At 36.4% G+C, this 19,760-nt stretch overlaps 2 protein-coding genes across 2 annotated transcripts; one reads left to right on the top strand and one right to left on the bottom strand.

Moving 5' to 3' along the window:
- Nucleotides 1-2,470: 2,470 nt before the first annotated feature.
- Nucleotides 2,471-9,986, bottom strand: gpt2 (glutamic pyruvate transaminase (alanine aminotransferase) 2). The gene is made up of 11 exons (XM_065289319.1): nucleotides 9,398-9,986; nucleotides 8,482-8,571; nucleotides 6,018-6,126; nucleotides 5,769-5,902; nucleotides 5,432-5,675; nucleotides 5,161-5,240; nucleotides 4,857-4,993; nucleotides 4,112-4,286; nucleotides 3,868-4,023; nucleotides 2,829-2,941; nucleotides 2,471-2,738 (listed from the first exon to the last, which is right to left on the bottom strand). Exons 1-11 carry the CDS (start codon nucleotides 9,710-9,712, stop codon nucleotides 2,627-2,629), a joined length of 1,665 nt encoding a protein of 554 aa, XP_065145391.1. The 5' UTR covers nucleotides 9,713-9,986; the 3' UTR covers nucleotides 2,471-2,626.
- Nucleotides 9,987-12,767: 2,781 nt separating this feature from the next.
- Nucleotides 12,768-18,898, top strand: c2h16orf87 (chromosome 2 C16orf87 homolog). The gene is made up of 4 exons (XM_065289320.1): nucleotides 12,768-13,113; nucleotides 13,924-14,020; nucleotides 16,639-16,818; nucleotides 18,144-18,898. Exons 1-4 carry the CDS (start codon nucleotides 13,048-13,050, stop codon nucleotides 18,260-18,262), a joined length of 462 nt encoding a protein of 153 aa, XP_065145392.1. The 5' UTR covers nucleotides 12,768-13,047; the 3' UTR covers nucleotides 18,263-18,898.
- The last annotated feature ends 862 nt before the right edge of the window (nucleotides 18,899-19,760 follow it).

Raw genomic sequence — 19,760 nt, 5'->3', positions numbered from 1 at the left:
GGTTCACAAACTTTTTCTACGTGCAGCCCAACCACCCCCAATCCCCCTCACATGTATACGGTGGCCCCCACTTGTGCCCTTTGTGGTGCCACAAAAGAAAATGTATGACATAAAACATTGTGAACAGAATTTGAATTAAACGAAACTTAAATATAAAATGTAGTGCTGTTGTTTAGTAGCTTTATTTTTCTGAGGGTTTTTTTACATAGAAATCATGATAAATTTATGTATTTTATAAAATGTCATAAAACTGGGGCCCTTCAGTTTGAGAACCACTGAATTAAACATTCTCATTAATCGAGATATGTTCTCCGAACTTTCCCCTGATAGGATTAACCAACAGCAGGTAAAATCTCCTGGTGAAAACTGTGTGAATTTGATACTTTCTGTCTTCAAAGGGGAACAGTATCTGACTGACAGTAACAGTCTCAGTTGTCAGTATGTTCCCCCTGAGGTGGCAGAAGTGTGCAGTTTTTCATGGTTTGTACAGGTAATATAAAATTGAAATTAAATTCACAATAATAAAATGTTACAAAAAAATACTGCTTACTTCATTAATTAATGTTAGTCAAATGATTTTGATAAGTTTTACACTAACACAATATTATCATTTGTCATCTTTATTAAAAAAAGAACTCACAATTGTAACAGATGTAACCCCTGTGCGTTTTGATGTAGTACTGTAATTACAATTTTCAAACATCTGTAAACAAAGTACATGGAGGAAACAAGCTATAAAAAGGAACCTTTTCAATATTACAAGCACTGCATGAAGGGAAAATCACTTCATTAAAAGCTCACAGATACAGTATGGGTAAAGGCACCTCATATGAAATAAAATATTAAAGCCCAAGATGCTGCATTAACACAATTTATTGTTAATGGCTTTGACAAAAAAAGTCCTTTAAAATTGAAATTTAAAATAGATAATTTAGGTTAAAAAACAGAATTTGCAACTTTGGCACTAATTGCGTTCTGAAATCAACCTTATTTCAAACAGGGCAACGATAAAGGTGTTCACATTTACTTTGCTAACCCTGGAGAAAATACATAAGTAAACAATCACAGTCCAGAACTTTCAACAACTTTTCCCCAGCACATGCTTCAGTCAATGTTTTCAAATGCCCATGATGCAAAATATATACACAATAAACATGGGTCAAAGATGCCAACAGAACCTTCACTTGCAATTAAGTTTCTAATTTTTTAAATAAAACATGTACATTGCATGGCAATGAGTGCAACCAAGACGAGGACAACCGATCAAAGTTCCTCCTTGTAAACTTTTCAAAATCTGACCCATATGACGTGACGTACCTTCAGAATTTCAGTCATTAACATCTTTTTTCCCCGCTCACAAAAATTCTACCATCAAAGTGAAAATATGAAATGCGTCAGCAAAATCATTTCATGTTTTGAAGTATTAAAAAATGAAAGAATAGTCAGAAATTGCAGCTGTTTTGACCTAGAGGATATGGCAACACAATCTTACGTGCAAATAACTGCTGAAGTGGCAAGACTACAGTTTTGTGAACAACTTGCAGTCTGTTGTCATCTAATCTCATATGTGTTTGTTCACCATGCACATGGTTTACAAATTACAATTTAAGAACAAATTAAACCTAGAAAAAAAAAAGGACGGATACATGCATCTAAATAAAAAAAAATTAAAGCTTAGTGTTACATCTGGGTTAAAGGAACACATTTTGGGAATTTAGCTTATTCACCGTATCCCCCAGAGTTAGATAAGTCAATACATACCTTTTTCATCTCCGTGCGTGCTGTAACTCGATCTGACACAGCCCCCGCTAGCTTAGCTTAGCACAAAGACTGAAAGTGAATGGCTCCAGCTAGCAAACTGCTCTCAATAAGTGACAATTTTTTTTCCTTTTTATGTGTTGTGATTTGTATAGTCACATTGTGTACAAATAACAAGGTGATATGAGACACAGCCATCTTTTAACAGTATATATACACTGGGAACTATATTCTCAGAAGGCGAAGCACTGCTGCTTGGGCGGAGTGATTTGCTCGCAGCACCCGAGAAGCCCCCTGGTGAGGAGCAGAGAGTTCGGTCAGAGTCGTGCAAATCAGTGCTTCGCCTTCTGAGAATATAGTTCCCAGTATGTATACTGTTAAAAGATGGCTATGTCTCATATCACCTTGTTATTTGTACACGCTGTGACTATACAAATCACAACACATAGATAGGAAAATGTTCGCGTTTTTTTGTAACTTATTGAGAGTAGTTTGCTAGCTGGAGCCATTCACTTCCAGTCTTTGTGCTAAGCTAAGAAAGCAGGGGCTGCGTCAGACAGAGTTACAGCACCCATGGAGATGAGAAAGGTATGTATGGACTTAACTAACTCTCTGGGATACGGTGAATAAGCTAAATTCCCAAAATGTGGCTGTGTTCCTTTAAACCGTTAAACCACCTTGAAAAATTATATCTACCAAAAAATAACATGGCCATAATCTCCTAAAATCATGTATAAAACAAAAAATAAAAAACTTGGCACACAAGGCCCTTACTACCTTTGCTGTTATTAATTTAAGTTAACAGAAATTAGTTCAAGTTGTCATGCTGGGCTTGGCCAACTGGTTCTCAAAATCGCAACAGATATTATCATCTCTCTAGCTGCTCTACAGCAGAAAATTCTTGCAAGAACTTGACTTGGAAATCATGAACTTTGCCAAGGAGCACCTTCAGCTTCTCTGTGGATGGCAGGATTGTCATTCTGAAATGAAGACAAACAGAACAACCATTAGGGAAAATGTGTTACCTAACTATGCAAATGATGTTTAAATCTGCTTCCAAGCAAGTTTACCTGAAATGGTATGTTCCTTCTTTCTGCCCAAAGCCGCTACCAGGAACTACACAGATTCCGGTCTCTTCCAGCAACCTCAGGCAGTAGAACATGTCCGGTTTCATTCCCAAAGCCTGGAAAACCAGTCAACTTTCAGTTTTCACATGCACAGGTGAAACCTTTAATGCTTGACTCAACAACCGTCATTTCACAGTTTAGGTTAACTACAGTCCTGATATAGTCTAGCTACGAGTAACCCACTTCTAGCCAGAATAACAACAGTAATTACAAGGTGTTTGGTTACATTTATTTATTTTAGGGCTATGGTTAGACATTATTACATTTTCAATTACAGCCCACATTCAGCCTGTTTGGATGGAAATTAGGCATCCATTTTTTTTTATTATCTTAATTTTAGTCTAATTTCAGTAACTTAGCGATGAGCTTTTGTTATTTGACTAGTTTTGTGTTTTTTATTTTATTTTATTTGTAGTGATAGTATTTCGGTTCCACTAATAGTTTTAGTACCTCAACAAACTTATTTCAATTTATTGCTAAGGCAACCTTTTTAATTACCGTTAAATTCAATGATTTCAATATTTCATATTTAAGCCTTCATGTTATTTGATTTTAATAATTTAGTTAACAATAACAATCCTGCTCTAGAGTTATCTGTTGAATTATGAATAGGGGTTACATTTATAAGACCTAATTTTATCAAGTCAGTGTGTTGATGTGATCGGCAATATTTTATGTAAAACAATCATGTCAATAAAAACTTCAAAAAAACGATTTAAACATTTACCATGACTCCCAAAATGAGATATATTTTAAAGCCTGATGTATAAAGTTACATGCAGTTGTATTTTGTTTGCATTAAACCGTGACAGTGTGGGAGTGTGATGAACTAGCTGTACTGGTTACACCCTTTCTATTCACATGAACCAAGAATCACCATGCAGTAAATGAACAGTCAAGTGATGCTGATACTTATGACCAAGCCATCAAAAGCAATGAAGCTACAGAAAGCCAGAGTTTTGTTAAAGTCAGGAGCACTTACCTTGGCTTCTTCCACTGCTTTAGGAGGAATAAAGATGCGGGGGAAAGCGTACATGGCCCCTTGGACGGGATTGCACTTAATTCCTGGTACTGCATTCAGGATTTGCTCAGTCAGTTTAGCTTTCTCTGCTAAAGCTCCTAGCACTGCTGCTTTCTCCTAAGAGAGACAGAGACACAAAATATTATAACTACACAAATGTTTTGCCTCCCAACCATGTATCGGGCAGAAATGTAACTACACTGACCTGGTAAAACTGCTTGAATGAGGGCTCATCTGGTTGTGGAGGGTTGACTATGACATCCATGGCAGCCTGGCCAGCCAAGGGAGGGCACAGTCTCACTGATAAAAGCTTTACTAGTTGGGCCTTGACCTCTGGATCCATGTTGATCACCTCCATATATCCACCCCTGAAACCACACCTGCAAAAGTACAAGCTCTCAATTAGTTCTCTGAATTGGAAGAAAAACGTTAATTGACATGAAACCATAAATGTTTGGGCTTGTCACGGAAACAAAATGACAGATATTTAATTCAAGTCAGGCCACATTCTGCAGTTGACAAATTAATTTTATAGGGGAAACAGGTTTAACTGCTTAAACAAATTTTACATTTCAAAGACATTTGTGCTGTCCGAGGGGAGAACATTAGCCCAAACCTAGAGTACCCCCCCAACTGGGATAGATATACCAGCTAGGAATGAGGCAATGGGGATGATTGGTTGGATTACATGGCCATGCTCCTTTCAGATTTAAATAAACTTGATTATAAACAAACCCCCGTACACTTAAATGCTTCTTAAACGGTCTCCAGCTAAGCTTGTCCTTACAAAGGTCAACAACCGACAGTCATGAGATTTCTATTTAAAATGGTTAATTACAGAGCCAGGCAACTTTTCTAAATATGTTTCGGGATACTGTGCTTATGTCCTATGTGTGTAAGGGGTCAGTGAAAACTGATCTTGGAAAGGCTGTTTGGATTCGGATACTCACTCTCCAGTGTACCCTTTGGAGGTAGAATGGAATGAGACGAGCTCCACACTGTTGAAGTACTCCGGGCCCATCTCATATAGCACCTTTTTGAAGGAGTGGAACTGACAGTCAGAAGCATACACATTATCCTGGTAGACCTGCCAGAAACAGCACAAAAACAACACGAACAGCATGATTTTTTTCATTTAGTTGGATGATGCACACCTACTTTGACAGTGTGAGGCTTAAATCATTTTATAGATAAAAACACTGACATGAAAGCCTTTTTAATTCAACCATTGAATGCAAAATAAATTGTTGTTACCTCATCTGACAAAACGAAGAGATTCTCCTGATAGGCAAAGTGCAAGACTTCTTCAATGCATTTTTTACTCTGTACCTGACCTGTTAAAGGTTGAATAGAGATGAAGGAAGGGGCATAACAGATATTCAACATCATGCTCTTTATTCGTTTCATGATGTGTCGCACATTTTGGATCAGAAAACTGGCACTGGCATTTTTAGAGAAGATAAAAAATATTGCCATACTGACACCCTGAAAGAATTCATTCCCTATTAGTTTACAATTCTCCTACCAGTTGGGTTTCCAGGGTTGATGATACAAATGACCCGAGGTTGGCAGTGCTGTTTGGCGGCCTGATAGGCTCTGTGAAGTTCATTGATGTCAAGGGCCCAGCAGTTATCTTCATCCAAGTAGTAGTTGATCTGCACTGCATCCATCTCCGAGATGGCAGCTGAATAGAGCGGGTATTGAGGGATGGGGATCATTACACCAGTACGAGAACTGCCTTTTCCGGACACCAGTAGTCTCAGAATAGTCTATAAACAAAATCAACACACATCTTTCTTTAGATTTGTTTGGTTTGAAGACCCAAACAACTGGATCAAATTTTTAAATCCATCATCACTTACCATAATGCCATCACTCGCACCGGTGGTGAGAAAAACGTCTTCCCAATTGGAAGGCACTCCCTCATCTCTTTGCTCAATATATGCTGCAATGTCTTTACGGATGCACTCTACACCCTGGCTTGCACTATAGGACCCTGCAACCAAAAGCAAATGTGTTGGTAGTGGCAAAGCAATTTTCCATTGTGCCCCAACTTCCTTCCCAGATATATTTATGATCAACGGTATTAAAAAAAAAAAAAATGCACACACCGAGACTGTATCCGCCACAGCCCTGCAGGATACGCCGTGCTCTCCATTTTGCATCCTCTGGGAAACTGGGGCTGTCCATCAGTTCAGGGAATGTACAGAGCGCCACCACCTGCACATTAACAAATATAAGTTGCATGTATTTTGTTTATTCTAAAACAATAGATGAACATTTTACTAAAGCTCTATTAGTTTGTGATCAAATAAATAAATTATTGATTGATTGATTGATTGATTGATTGATAAGAGGAACTTCACAGCAATTGGGACATATTTAGCAAGTGCTGTAAATGTATTTAACCACTGAAAACAAACATGCATCAATATTTATGCAAGTTTGCACATTTGTGCAGGACTTTTGCTCCCTAGCGCAACACAATCAGGGCCAGATGGCTGGAGGAATCTAGGTCTTCCTGAAGTTTCCAAGTGATAGCTCATGTAGCCAGAGGCATCTTTCCTTTGGCTAAGAACTGACACACGTTGCACTCACACGTTGTCATGCTTTATATCCGCTTGCAGTTTATGAACATGCAATAACACCCCTATTTCAAGAGTTATACAGTACAGGCCAAAAGTTTGGAAACACTTATTCTTTATTTATATATTTTTCCACATAACAGAATAATAATAATAATAATAATAAACTCGTCCAAACTATGGCATAACACAGATGCAACTGTGGGAATTATGTTGGTCACTGAAAGCATCCAAAATAAATAAAAACTCTGTTATATTTTATCATCTGAAGTGCAGTCACCCTTTGCCTAGAAATTGCAAAACCATACTCGTGGCATTTTATCAAGAAGCTTCTTGAAGTTTTACTTTAGACTGAATTTTAAAGAATATTGAAGGACTTCACATTTAATCTGGGCTCTTATTGACAGCTTTTTCTGTAATATTCAGTGCAAGTCCTCTATTTCAAAAATAATATTTTAAAATAAATTTTTTGTTTTCTAATAACAGAAATTTGTCTGTTTAACACCGGTATAGTTTTTTCCTACAAACGTAATTTCATGCATTTAACTATACACCTTCAGATTAAAATATTTTTAAAATCATAGTTAACATTTTAGTCAAGTGTGTCTAAACTTTTGGCCTGTACTGTATATTATATATACATACACAACATCTTAGACCTTCTCTGTGTAATCCTAAAAAGCGAAATTGTCATTTCACACCCAGTTGTACATTAAGGTCTATCCCTCCTGATCACTTGTGATCAGATCAGTTGAGACAGATTTTAATACCATGTGTAAACTGAGCAAACTGAGTTTTGCTTATGGTATGCAAATAAATTATTTCACGTCATAAACTGCAGCTACAATGGCACAGAGACAAGCCTGGGCCACCACACAAGCTTTTGTTCAGTTTGAGGCTACATAAACTGTGACTATGCTACAATTACTGGCAAAGTAATTTAAGGCTGTCTTTCACAGGAATTCACAGTCTTGCAAAATTGAGAGTGGTCAACCAGAGCTGCTGTATTTCATGACATACAATGAACATTAACTTCAGTGATAAAGAAATATCATGTAAGCATGATAGTAAAAGATTTTAGTTTTGTAGGATAGATAGCGCTACAGGATAAATGACAAAACTGGCATGACCAAATGAGCTAAATCTGTTCTACATTTGCACAAGAATTACTTGACTGATCAAACATGGATTATTTGTGACTACATCTACATTGTAAACCACAGAGACAATAATGGTTAATGTAAAGTAAATGTGGATGTAAAAAGAAATGGGGAAATATTTTTTTCTTTTGGCCATGTTATAGAAAAAATTTAACTGCGGAATATAGGTGTTTGCTCTTTCTTAGGGCAATACACTTAAAAAATTCTGGGTTATTTCAAACCCAGCGCTGGGTCAGATACCTTGTTCACGCTGTCAGTCTAAATCCGGTTTTGGTGCATATCCGATTGGGATCCAATCACATTTAGAACGTGTGAACGGACAAAACCATATGAAATCCATTTTTTCTAATCTGTTTCAGGCTACATCCAGAGGTGGTTTGAGATCGCATTTCTGGAAATCCATTTCAGTCTGACCGCTCCGGTCACATTTGTGTAGCTTATCGTTACATCATGCTTTCACGTCATGTAAAACATAAATACATCAGATGTTGAGGCAGATTGTCGTGCCAGCACAACGTCATTGCCATAGAAATACTGCAGATAATCCGGAAAGCTGCAGAACACTATAGGACGCACAGATTGGATCTGAACAGTTGTGATACACAATATGGACACAGTGACTCTGCACTGGATGTGCATTAAATCGGATTTGGACTGACAGTGTGAACAAAGTCAAAAGGAGTCGAACCCAGTCATTGGGTTAAAGTAACCCCAAAAAAAGGTAATATTTTTCCCTTTTTTAAAAACAACCCAGCATTTTTTGTTGTTTTAGAGAGATGGTTAGGGCAAGAAGCACATTTAGTTAGAACAATCCATGCATTTTTGACTACCTGTCTGAGGAAGGTGATTGGTTGCTGTCCCATGGCATGTGCATCACCAATATTGGCTTTGATGACCTCAGAAAAGGGTTTTGTACTGCCCTGTAGAATAATGAGAATTGTCCATTACAGATTAACACTTTAATGGCATTAAAAAGTGCATAGTATCACAAATCAAATGCGTCTCAAATGATTAGACGCACACAGAATAGATATTAATCAAAGCAAATATTTGTCTGCATTTTTGCATTATCAGGATGTGTCAAGAAATGTAGGTGTAGGCCTTCACACAGCTATGTTAAAATGACAAACTGTTGCAGCGTTATGAAATGAAGTCTAAAATTTCCTTTCCATCACTTGGATTGTCACTTTTGTTTCCACTGATCGTGCGTCACTGTGGTCCTCAAATCCCTTTGTGCACATTCAGGACGTACCATCCAGTCATGTGCAGAGGCCATGACAATGCGAAGTTCATGTACTACTGAAGGTCAGTAAACGGACACACTAGAGATGGTGAGTGGAATCGTTTACGTCTCCAAAATGCCACCTGCTCATGGGCTATAATTAGAGCTCGAAAAGCTCATCTCTCATGACAGACCAAACAAACTCAAACAAACTAACTCTATGGAAAGAGAGTTAGATAACACTGGTGTTGAATGGTCAGCTTTGTAGGAAGAAAACCCTTGTTGTATTGCTTTGATTATGGTCACAAATGTAGGTTAGAAACTGAAATTACTTTCCTATGGACTGAGTCGGTGTTTAATTCAAAGATAAATGAATGAATGAAAGCTGTTGAATGAAACTGTGCAATATGTATGTGCAGTATGTTCTTGACAAAATGCAGACAGTACTGATGCGATCTTGTAACCGTTGGTAATTTCACATAATTAAAATAAAACCGATACAGCAGCATGTCAAGTGCTCTCACCTCCTCTAAGCCCCTCTCGATTTCTCCAGCTTTAATGACAATGGGTCCTCTCACCGCATACTCCACAGCCTTCACCTGCGGGTTCAATGTCTCCATACTGAGAATCCTCTCCCGCAGTTTTCCATTAAAAAGCCCAGCATCAATTTTAGCCTCGGCGGTGCTGAAGCGCATCTGCCCGTACTTCTCTACGGTGGGACCTTGAGATTTGTGTCTCACCCCATTGAGACTCGGTAAAGATTTGAGTGTCAATGGAGTATACTGATCAAGAGCTCCGGCGATCAGTGACCGAGCTGCCAGGGACTGCAAGCGAAACATGTCGGTAAAGTGAGAAAGTCTGAAACGGAACCTATAAAAAAATCCAAAACACGGACGCGCGTACGATGACCGTACAATGCAGCCTTCTCCGTAGTTATAGTTAGATAAAGGTTAATTTAAATGTAGAAATAAAGACAGCGGGTTCACTTTCTCAATTAGGTCTTTTCTACGCAAGGCCGGTTAGCATGATCAAATGTTTGCTAGAGAAGCGTTCTTCATCGTCGCCTACAACCATAAACCCGCCACTCTTTATCCCCTCATTCTACGCATTTATCTATCTGTGCGTAATGGGTATTGTAGTTCTCATGTGGTTCTCAGTTCTCAACTGTCATGGCATAAAGCAAAAATAAAACTACAATACCCAGTGATACAGAGGGGTAGGTGTGTCTCAGGGGAGGGACTTTCTCAACACTGTCACAACCGGCAAGGATTTCATCAGAAGAGACTGCAGTAGGAAACCATATGAACGTTGGATGCCACCCGCCATAAAACATAAGAAGAAGAGGAAACCATATGGGCTGGTGGTCCCTTTTGGGAAAATGTTTGTGATTTTATTGTTAAGAATATTGATGGTGATTCTGTTTAATTTAGGAAACATTTACTTTTTGGTGTTTTAAATAACCAAATAGACCTTACTACCAATAGTATTTAAATAATAAATCTGATGCTTCTGTTAGCAAAATTTCATATTCACAAATTAAAAAAAAAAAACTGTTTTATCTCCTTTAAAAAAAGAAATGGAACTGTATATTGATTTAATAAGATTTTTTTCTTTAAAACAAAAAGCACTAAAAACTTTGAAAATGTGTACTTTATTTGATATTTTTATTTTAAATTACCCCTAGCATATTTGTATTTGTTATAATTTTGTTACGGCCAAGTATTTGATTGATGATTGTTGTCAATTCAATAATAATTTTTTTTTTAAAAAAGGATGCTGGTGTGATCTCCATTTAAGGAAATATTTAGGCTATCAAACTGACATCAGTGAGTCAGCTGATCTCCCTGCAGCCTGATCAGCTAAGGCCAGCTAAAAAAGTGACCAAAACCATCAATTTTAACCAGCTAAAACCAGGCAACCAGCTTAGGCTTGATTGAATCATTACAATGATTATATTGACAAGATAAAATATTTGTACTATTTTGTTCCTGTCAACAGATTTTTTTAGTACATTTACATAATTAAACGTTGATTTTTACTCCCAAGCTTTAAAAATGATCAGCAAAATTTTAAGTGATTAGAAATGTTACAGGTAACAACAACAAGAAATTAGCAGAAGAAGAAATTAACCGAAATTAGGTCCAGTCTTCTACCCCGGAAATCAAAACAAAGTCTAAAGTTCAAAAGGAATATGTTTTAATTAATCAAATATAGAAATGTAGAAACAATGGATTTAGGAGAGAGCCAAAACAATAACCAAAATGTTTATAACTAAACATAAATAACCTGTACAATACAAAAGAATAAAATAAATAGCAAACTTCAGTAACTCTTTGCCTAGTGTAACCAAAAAATGAACACAAAATATGCGCTTTCCCCTATCCATTACACTTACGTATTTACAACTTCTACATAGAGCAAACATAACATTATGTAACATAATCTAATATATTCATAATATAATATGTTAACATAACAACATATTCATCCTAGGACGTTACAGAAGAATTGAAAATGATTCTGTAGTTTGCATGGCTGAAAAATGGGAGTGAAATGCTGCCATCTGTTGGATATATAAGTGTACAACCTCGACGGCATAATTGTGTTTTAAAGGGGACATATCATGAAGATCTGACTTTTTCCATGTTGAAATGCTATAATTGGTCTAGAAAATGTGTTAAAAAAAACAACCAACCATCAAGTATCTTAGGTAAACAATTATCTGCAAGCATGTGAAAAAAATAGGTAATTGAAATTTGGCTCACGTTGTGATGTCAGAAGGGGATAATATTGCCTTTTGAACTGCACTATCCAACCACGGCACTGCCATTTAGTGCAGAGATCATCTTATTTGCATTTAAAAGGACACACCCAAAAATGCCACATTTTTGCTCACACCAACAAAGTGGCAATTTTATCATGCTATAATCAATTATCTATATGGTATTTAGAGCTAGAACTTCACATATACGTACTCTGGGGACACCAAAGATTTATTTAACATCTTAAAAAAGTCTTGTGAAAGGTCCCCTTTATTAATGTGAATATATATTTAACTATTACTTATCAGTAGTTTAAAAAAGCTACCAAAAGCTCTCTTACTGCTACCAACATTGAGTCTGGTGCACTTTTACCATATGTATATTTGTTAAAAAATCAGTGAAGGGGGTATGTGGAACTAATTCTTGCATGGCAGAAAATGTGTTAAAACAGGTCAGTATACCATGCTTCCATGGAATTTCCAAAGACTTTATCTTTTCAGTCATTTGGAAATTCAAATTTCAAAGGAACCCATAAAACTTTACATACCAGGAGCCTGTATCATTTAACCAATTATCAGATCCTACATTTTCATGCTCATAACTCTAAGTACACTTCCTTACAATCCCAATTGCCTGCATAGTGAATGTTTTGAATGTGTCACATTTAAAGCCTAGCCACAAGTGTTTTTGGTATAGCTAAATTACTACAGATTACAATTATAATCGAATGCTCTCACCCCACTTCTCTCTCTCACCCACACAAAGACCGAAATTTATATAAACTTACATCATAGACACACACATATTATAAAATTTGATATAAAAGAGAAAATTCCAGATATATCACATGGTGACAGAGATTATTATTTATGCGAGCGAACCATTCATTTTAAGATTACTTGAATAAAAAGTGAATCGGCCCATTGTTTTATGTGAACAGAACATAATATTTAAATGTGATAGCAACGTCTCGGTCTCACCAGACATCTCTATTTCACACACATCAGCACTTATTGTTCGTGAACCACGTGACTGTTATGTTGTAGAGCGCATGCTCAGTGAGGGCTGCAGCCATAGATAAGAGGAAATATCTGTACCCCACAATATTTATCTTTCTTGTGGTGCTCGTTTGTTCAAAGCAGCTTTGCGAGAAGCAATGGTCAACTTTTTATTATTTTAACAAAAATATCAACATACACGGCTCATATGACCTGACAACCAGTGAAAGATTGATGGCGCATGCGCAGAGTGTACCGTGTGATTGATGGTCCATTGGCTAGTACGTGTGTGCCTGAGCTCGCGGGAAGCCGATCAGCTGCACTCCTCTCTCTCCCAGCCAGTGTGCGTCAGTGCAGCTTGAAGTTTTACAGTACGATTGCCGAGGTGGAGGAATATTATCGAGTCTCCTCGTTATGTCTACAAATAAAGTAAAGAAAGTGAAAATGGCCACCAAATCATGTCCCGAGTGTGACCAACAGGTGAGGTGTTGTTTAAGAATGAATGATGAGTATTTGTCTTTTTCTGAAGTTCTCAATGCCGAGTTGATTTGTTTAGTGTGATGCATGCTTCATTGAGAAATTATTTAATGTTTGCGTGTAAAAACGAAGCAACGTTGTTGCCTAGGCGACGATCTAAATATATATATATATTCAAGGTTTCACATTTTGAGTAATTGTGCGAAGTGTTATCACTGATATTATACGTCGTATCAACTGTTAAGCCAGCGAATTTTGTTTGCATTTCGCCAAGGTAGCAGATAGTTAACAGCTGAATATGTTCACGGCTGTATATGGATTTCCAGCTTACTGTATTGAAACAATGAAATTGGTATCATGCAGCATGTACTCGCCTATTTAAATATATCACGAACAAAGCTGACCTCAGAAAGTACATCGCGATATTATCTTAAGACTTCGAGCACTTCTAACGATGACGCCCGGATATTTTAATAATGCTGTTGACATTGAATGATCACTGTGTATTTTGGCCTCGAAGGAACGGGACTCCACCATTTTATTACAATGTATATTGAATTGCAATATTGTCGTCTTTTGGCACATGTTCAGTTTCCTGCTTAACGTTACATGGGTCAGCGTCAGTTTTTCCCCAGTCAAAAGGACTCATCAATATTTTCTTTTCATTTACCTTATAATGCTTAACATTGAAGAGTTCTTCGTCCTCAGTTAGAGTGAATTCATTGTTAGCCATTTTTAATGAATATGTATGTATTAATAGACCCACCACTTTGTTTTTGAACTCTTCTAAATTTCTCTTTCTGTTTCTCTCAGATTCCTGTAGCTTGTAAATCCTGTACTTGTGGCTATGTCTTCATCAGTCGAAAGCTTCTCAATGCTAAATTAAATGAGAAGTCATCTCCAGTAATAGGTAAATTGTGCATCTTTTATGGATTGAATATTTATGTCTAGTTTTAATTAATTAACTACTCCTGCATAATTGATCAAGTTGCCTTTAGCAAATGTCAATGTGAATATGACTGTTGTATGAGGGATGTTCAAAAATATTACATTAGAATGTGACTTCAGAGTTTGACCAGTTAATATTTTCTTCCTCTGAAAATGTATTATTCAGTATTTGAATGTATTGGTTGACATGGCACAGTTAGCCTTCTCGCTTTTAGGGTGTGAGATATGCAAACGTGTCGTATTTTTACTGTTGGCATGATTTGAGTCTATAGGCTAAGTGAAGTTTGCAGTCAGCATGATGCATTGAGAATACAGAAATGAGTGCTGCAGTGCTAGCTGTTTGCTTGAGTGAGTAGTGCTAAGAGGAATGGGGGATGGGCAAACTAATTCCTGTCTGAAAAGCTTGTTCCCTCTGCTTCTCCACCCCCTCCCTGTACTGTCTTGTTATGTAGAAACTAGTTACAAAATTTCAATATAAGAGACATCAAAGTCCTGGAGAATGTTATACAGAAAATGATACAGTATGTTTTTGTTCTTAATGATTGATAAGTTAAGTTTCATTAAAAAATGAATGAGAGACAATTGTTGAAGTGATATCTTCCCACATAGAAAGTTAACTAAGTGTGCATTTAAGTGATAAGAGGCCAGTTAAGGTCATACTAATCTTGTTAAACCTGAAGACTTTGTGGGTTACACACACAGTCATGTGACTACATTTTAGCAAGCAGAATTTTCACAATTACACTTTTTTTTCTTTTCAGCTTAACCATGTGGCTTAAAACCCTATTAGTTGCATTCATTGGATTGTATGCTTTTTACCCTGTATTAAGTTCATACACTCATATCATCCAGTCACGATCATTATTGATATCGAGTAATATGCTAAAAATAAACCACTTGATTAAAAACGGTCAAATTCACAAACAGATAGTCATAAGCATACCGAAGTTTTGTGGTTTTTATTTTTCAAAGCCCAGCTGGCTCATGCATTGCTTTTTGTGTGGTTCTCAATCTGTAATTGTTGCATTGCTTTGAGTTATGAATGGAATGTTCAATCTGTACAATTGTTCGTTTTATGAATGTTTTACAGTTTTATTTTTATATATTTATATGTGAATTCCCTTTCTGTGTACGTGTAGTTAATTTATAAAATAGCTTTGCCTTAAAAGGTTCCTGCACATCACATAGTGTATGGAGACTGAGATCTTATGTTTAATGTAGGGTGTATTTACCTTCTCTAGATAAAAGATAGATTTATTTGTCCTAACTTAAAGAAATATCTCTTCTCTTATAACACTTGGTTTCCGTTTTAGCCCCAGTCTCTTGTCTCCAAAACAGAATAGACTGTTTATTCTCATTCTCTATTTGGCTTAGAATATTGTGCTTCAAGTTTAAATAAGACAGACTTTATTTAGGCTAACTTGTTTTTGCTGTGCATGCTTTTTTATCATTTGTTAAAGGGATAGTTCACCCAAAGAAAGCAAATTTTATCATCATTTACTCACTCTCATGTTGTTACAAACTTGTATAAATGTCTTTGTTCTGATGAACACAAAGGAAGATATTTTGAGGAATGTTGATAACCTAAACAAACAGAAGCTCCAATAACTTCTATAGTATTCATTTTTAATCAGTTACAGAATTTTCATTTTTGGGTGAACTATCCCTTTAACACAGTGTTTATTCTCAACAAAGCCTGAATGTGATCTGTAAATGTGATGTGGTGTTGTTTTAAAAATTACAGTACAGTTCAAGTATTTTCTGATTCAAGTTTGTGGCCAAGATTTTATGTTATGCTAATACTAATACTTTATGATTTTGATTATAGTAAATGATGCACTCTCAATTAGTTTAAGAACAGAAATCTGCTTGTTAGTGCTGTAATTTTCAGTTAACAGCAGGCCTGGGAGCAGCTCTTGGAGCAGCTCTCTGTGAACGGTTTTTAGCATTTTAAATAAAATGGCTGCTATGGAGCTGCTTGATTATATTAGTATTTAAAAGCTCTCATAAGATGTGTTGTCATCAAAGATTTAAATATCTCTCTCTTACATTGGATAGTTTAATCCGTAATAAATTAGTGTGCTTTTGTAAATATCTGTCATGCCTCTTAAATAAAGAGAAACAAATTCATTCTGATTCATTTTATTTTTATTTTGGTTTAGTTATATTTTCGATCCGATAAGCTGTTTTCACAAAGGATTGTGAGAGGCTTTTACTGATGACGTTTGCTTGAAGGGTGAAGAGCCCTATAAATAAACTCCCTCATGGAGAAGCAGGCCTACTTCCTATAGTAATGAGCCTTTAATTTTTCTGTTCATAGAAAATGACTGTGCCCATTTGTTTCATGTTGACTGACAGGTCTCTGTTTTGACTTTTTAGGAGATGGGTTTGAGATACTGCATAAAAACAGGTTTATTTTTTGTTGAAACTGGTGTTTTATTATATGCAGATGTGTTTATAAAAGAGTGTTAGCTAGTGACAATATGAATACTGCCAACAACAATTATGGCCACACCGTTTATAATTTCACCCATACGAGAATTTGAAGTTAACCCTTTATCCACCTTTATTTCATTTCAGACAAATTGGATGCCAAGAGAAGACGAACAGAAAGAATCAGAAAAGAGAAGATAAACTTAACATCTACCAATGATATGGAAAACAGGAGACGGTCACGTACCAACAGCCAGTCAGATCCTATTCGTAGAGGCAGAGGCAGACCAAAAACTGTTGGACTGAAGAAGCAGGAGGAAGAAAAAGGTAAACCACACCCATATGTTTGGAAAAGAGTAATCATTATAGGTTTATGGCCACTGCAAACATCTGGACTATGGGAAATGTAGAGATGCATGGTGATGTGGCTTCTATGTAGTCTTTTACAATTAATTATCAACTTCACTGTTTATAATGTTTAAGTAAAAGCAACACCATACGGATTTAAATATAAACAAAATGGGATGTTAATCAGACAAAAAAATGTGTCATTTTGAAAATGGCATTCGGGATCTTTTCAATAATGCGTAATTTAATATTCTCTTTTGTGCTTTGCGGACACCTTTTTATAACAAAGTTTATTTTCTAGGGCTGTCTCATAATCTCGTTTCTATTTTGAGGTGTCATTTTCACCATTTTGAGTCATCCAATTTATGCGCTTGTGCATTTTCCTCCTCACAATTTAAAATGTTTTCCATCTTGGCTGTTAGGTCAAAGCACTTTAAGAGCAATGACTGAAAACAAAGCAAGGCTTTTGGGATGTTAAAAACACATTTATAAAGATCTCGGGTGTCAGGTGATATTTTGTAGAAATTGTGTGAAATAATAGGCTATTATTTTGCATAAAAAGCTTTGACAAGGGATCTGCCTCTTCTGTCAGTGTGTAAGGATGCTAACTATGTTTTCTAGGTCATATAGCTGGTTTATAATGACTAAGATAACCACTGTCCCTCTCTATGGTTTCATTCGTCCGCTAGGATTTATTTTTTGTTTATTTGCTCATTTTATTTAGAATAAAAGCCTCTCTGTGGCATGTCACCACTGATCATGGTTAAGTCTGTCTTCACTCCCCAACCACACCTAGCTGTAAAACAAATAGTCTGCTTTTAAACTGAATCCTTTGCTGAGAAACCCCATTGTGTTTTATGTAAAGCACTGTGTTTATGTACTTTCTGCACAAAATAACAACCTAAATATTCATCTCACTGAGCACTAGAATAAAAAAGATCCAGTATTCGAAAACGTCAGGTGGCATGTGGTTCTTTATGCACTGGTTCCAAGTGTAAGCCTTTTGTATTGTAGATTAATGATTTACGCACATGGACCTTTCTTTACTCACTGCTGAATAAATCATTGCCGTGTTGGAAACATCCATGCATTATCAGCGTTTCCATTGAGGAGCTTTTGTTTTTTCAATCTGCCTGCTTTTCATCTTTGTTATCGAACAATGAGTTTCATATAGTTTTATTAGCTTGAAGTTCATTTGGCCTTTTTGGTATTATTATTATTATTCGTATTTTATACCACACTGGCACCATATCCTGTTGACACAAATCAATTCTAAATATAGTTACTTTGTTTTTCTTTTGCAGAAAAACAGGAAAAGGAGGTTGACATTTATGCCAATCTCTCTGATGAGAAAGCTTTTGTGTTCTCGGTGGCCTTGGCAGAAATTAATCGCAAAATTCTGGGCCAGAGACTCATCCTGTAGCAAGACTTGCTGGAAATAATTGCAAATGAAACTCAGGACTCTCACTACGTGGGTGTGCGGGTCTCCCGAATGTCTAATGTAAGAGAGGATGGGAAAGACTGATCCGGAAATGCTTATGACTGTGGATTAAATCCTGCCGACTTTGGCCAAAACTCAGTGGTGCTACCGTGGACTGGTGGAAATAGCCGAATAAATTACCTGTCTTTGGCAAAAGAGTGGAAACCTTTAGTAAATATTAGTGTTGTAGGATTCCATTTATCTTTTAATTCAACTTTTATGGAATGTATTAAGTGTTACTCTTAGTCATTTCTTAATAAATTCCTAGGGAACAATGGGTTCAGCAAAAAGATACATTTTTGTGCAAGGTAATCACATGGCTGGTTATCATTAATTCAAACCTGTATGCTAATCTTTTCCGCTGTTTGTTTATTCAGGTGCCGGTGAGCCATATTAGTTCATGTTGCTATTGAATCCAGGGAATGCCTGTTAAATGGTTATTTATTATGCCTCTAATACTTTAATTTAAGTGCATATTTTATTTTTCTGTACTGTATATTATTGTTTTACTCACAACACAACCAACATGTGTAACATTCAGCTTGTATGTAAATATATTAAAATCAAAATGAAATTCTTCTTTGTGTCTCTCTAGAGAAGTTAATTGCAACCATTCCTCTCTCTCGCATTGTGCATGTGCCCCTCTTTTAAGATGGATTTGGGGCAAGAAAAATGCCTATGGCTTTTCTCTAGAGCTCATGTTTCAGTTGTTCATTTGTCCTCTAATGCTGTGCTATGAGTTGAAACGTTCAACTTATTTTTACAAGCAGAATTTCGCAGTGATAAAAGATGCTATTTAGCTAAGCGTGCTAAGAATATAAAACACATGAGGATTGTCTCTTGTCCATATTTTTATTTTGTTACTAAAAAAGCTAATCTAAAAACACTAATAAAAAATGAGTGTGGTCGAAGTATTTATGTAAAGGTACTGTTTACGAGGAGCCAAGAGCATTTTAAACATGATCTTGTTTATGTATCCAGTTTCATTAGCAGTTTGGAACATGTTAGTTTCTCTAGGAGACAGCTGCAGCAGCCGGTCTTTTTTCCAAAGCTTTATCACCAAGCAACAAGCTGACTTCTGAGTATTCACTCTGCTTTGGTTTCCACAGAGATGATGGATAACTGGCTCTATATTCCCTTTTATACAAGTCACTGACTTTCCCCGAGCAACCTTTGTTATTCTCAAAGGGCATTTTATGAATAATTAACAGTGTAAAGCATGCCTACTAACAGCATGTACATACTTTACTGTAGCTGTTAGTGTGTTCCGGTGACCAGTGGCAAATTATTTTCATCAATAATTTATTATTAAATAGAAATTGATTAAACAATTCATGTTTTGTAAATATGTATCTTGCTTTGTGGACCTGGCCCTGTAAAATCCAGGATCATGGGGCGGTTTCCTGGACAGGTCTTAGTCACAGACTAAAAATGTATGTTT

This window comes from Paramisgurnus dabryanus, chromosome 2, assembly GCF_030506205.2.
Source record: "Paramisgurnus dabryanus chromosome 2, PD_genome_1.1, whole genome shotgun sequence".
NCBI lineage: Eukaryota > Metazoa > Chordata > Actinopteri > Cypriniformes > Cobitidae > Paramisgurnus > Paramisgurnus dabryanus.
Note: the sequence above shows the minus strand (reverse complement) of the source record. Positions and strands in the feature narration are given on the sequence as shown.

Coding starts and splice junctions, on each gene's coding strand:
- gpt2 (XM_065289319.1), bottom strand. CDS start 9,712: ATGTTTCGCTTGCAGTCCCTGGCAGCTCGGTCACTGATCGCCGGAGCT. Junction 5,241..5,431: donor CAACCCTGGAAACCCAACTG/GTAGGAGAATTG, acceptor AACCTTTAACAG/GTCAGGTACAGAGTAAAAAA. Junction 2,942..3,867: donor AAGCAGTGGAAGAAGCCAAG/GTAAGTGCTCCT, acceptor CTGGTTTTCCAG/GCTTTGGGAATGAAACCGGA.
- c2h16orf87 (XM_065289320.1), top strand. CDS start 13,048: ATGTCTACAAATAAAGTAAAGAAAGTGAAAATGGCCACCAAATCATGT. Junction 14,021..16,638: donor GAAGTCATCTCCAGTAATAG/GTAAATTGTGCA, acceptor ATTTCATTTCAG/ACAAATTGGATGCCAAGAGA. Junction 16,819..18,143: donor GAAGCAGGAGGAAGAAAAAG/GTAAACCACACC, acceptor TTTCTTTTGCAG/AAAAACAGGAAAAGGAGGTT.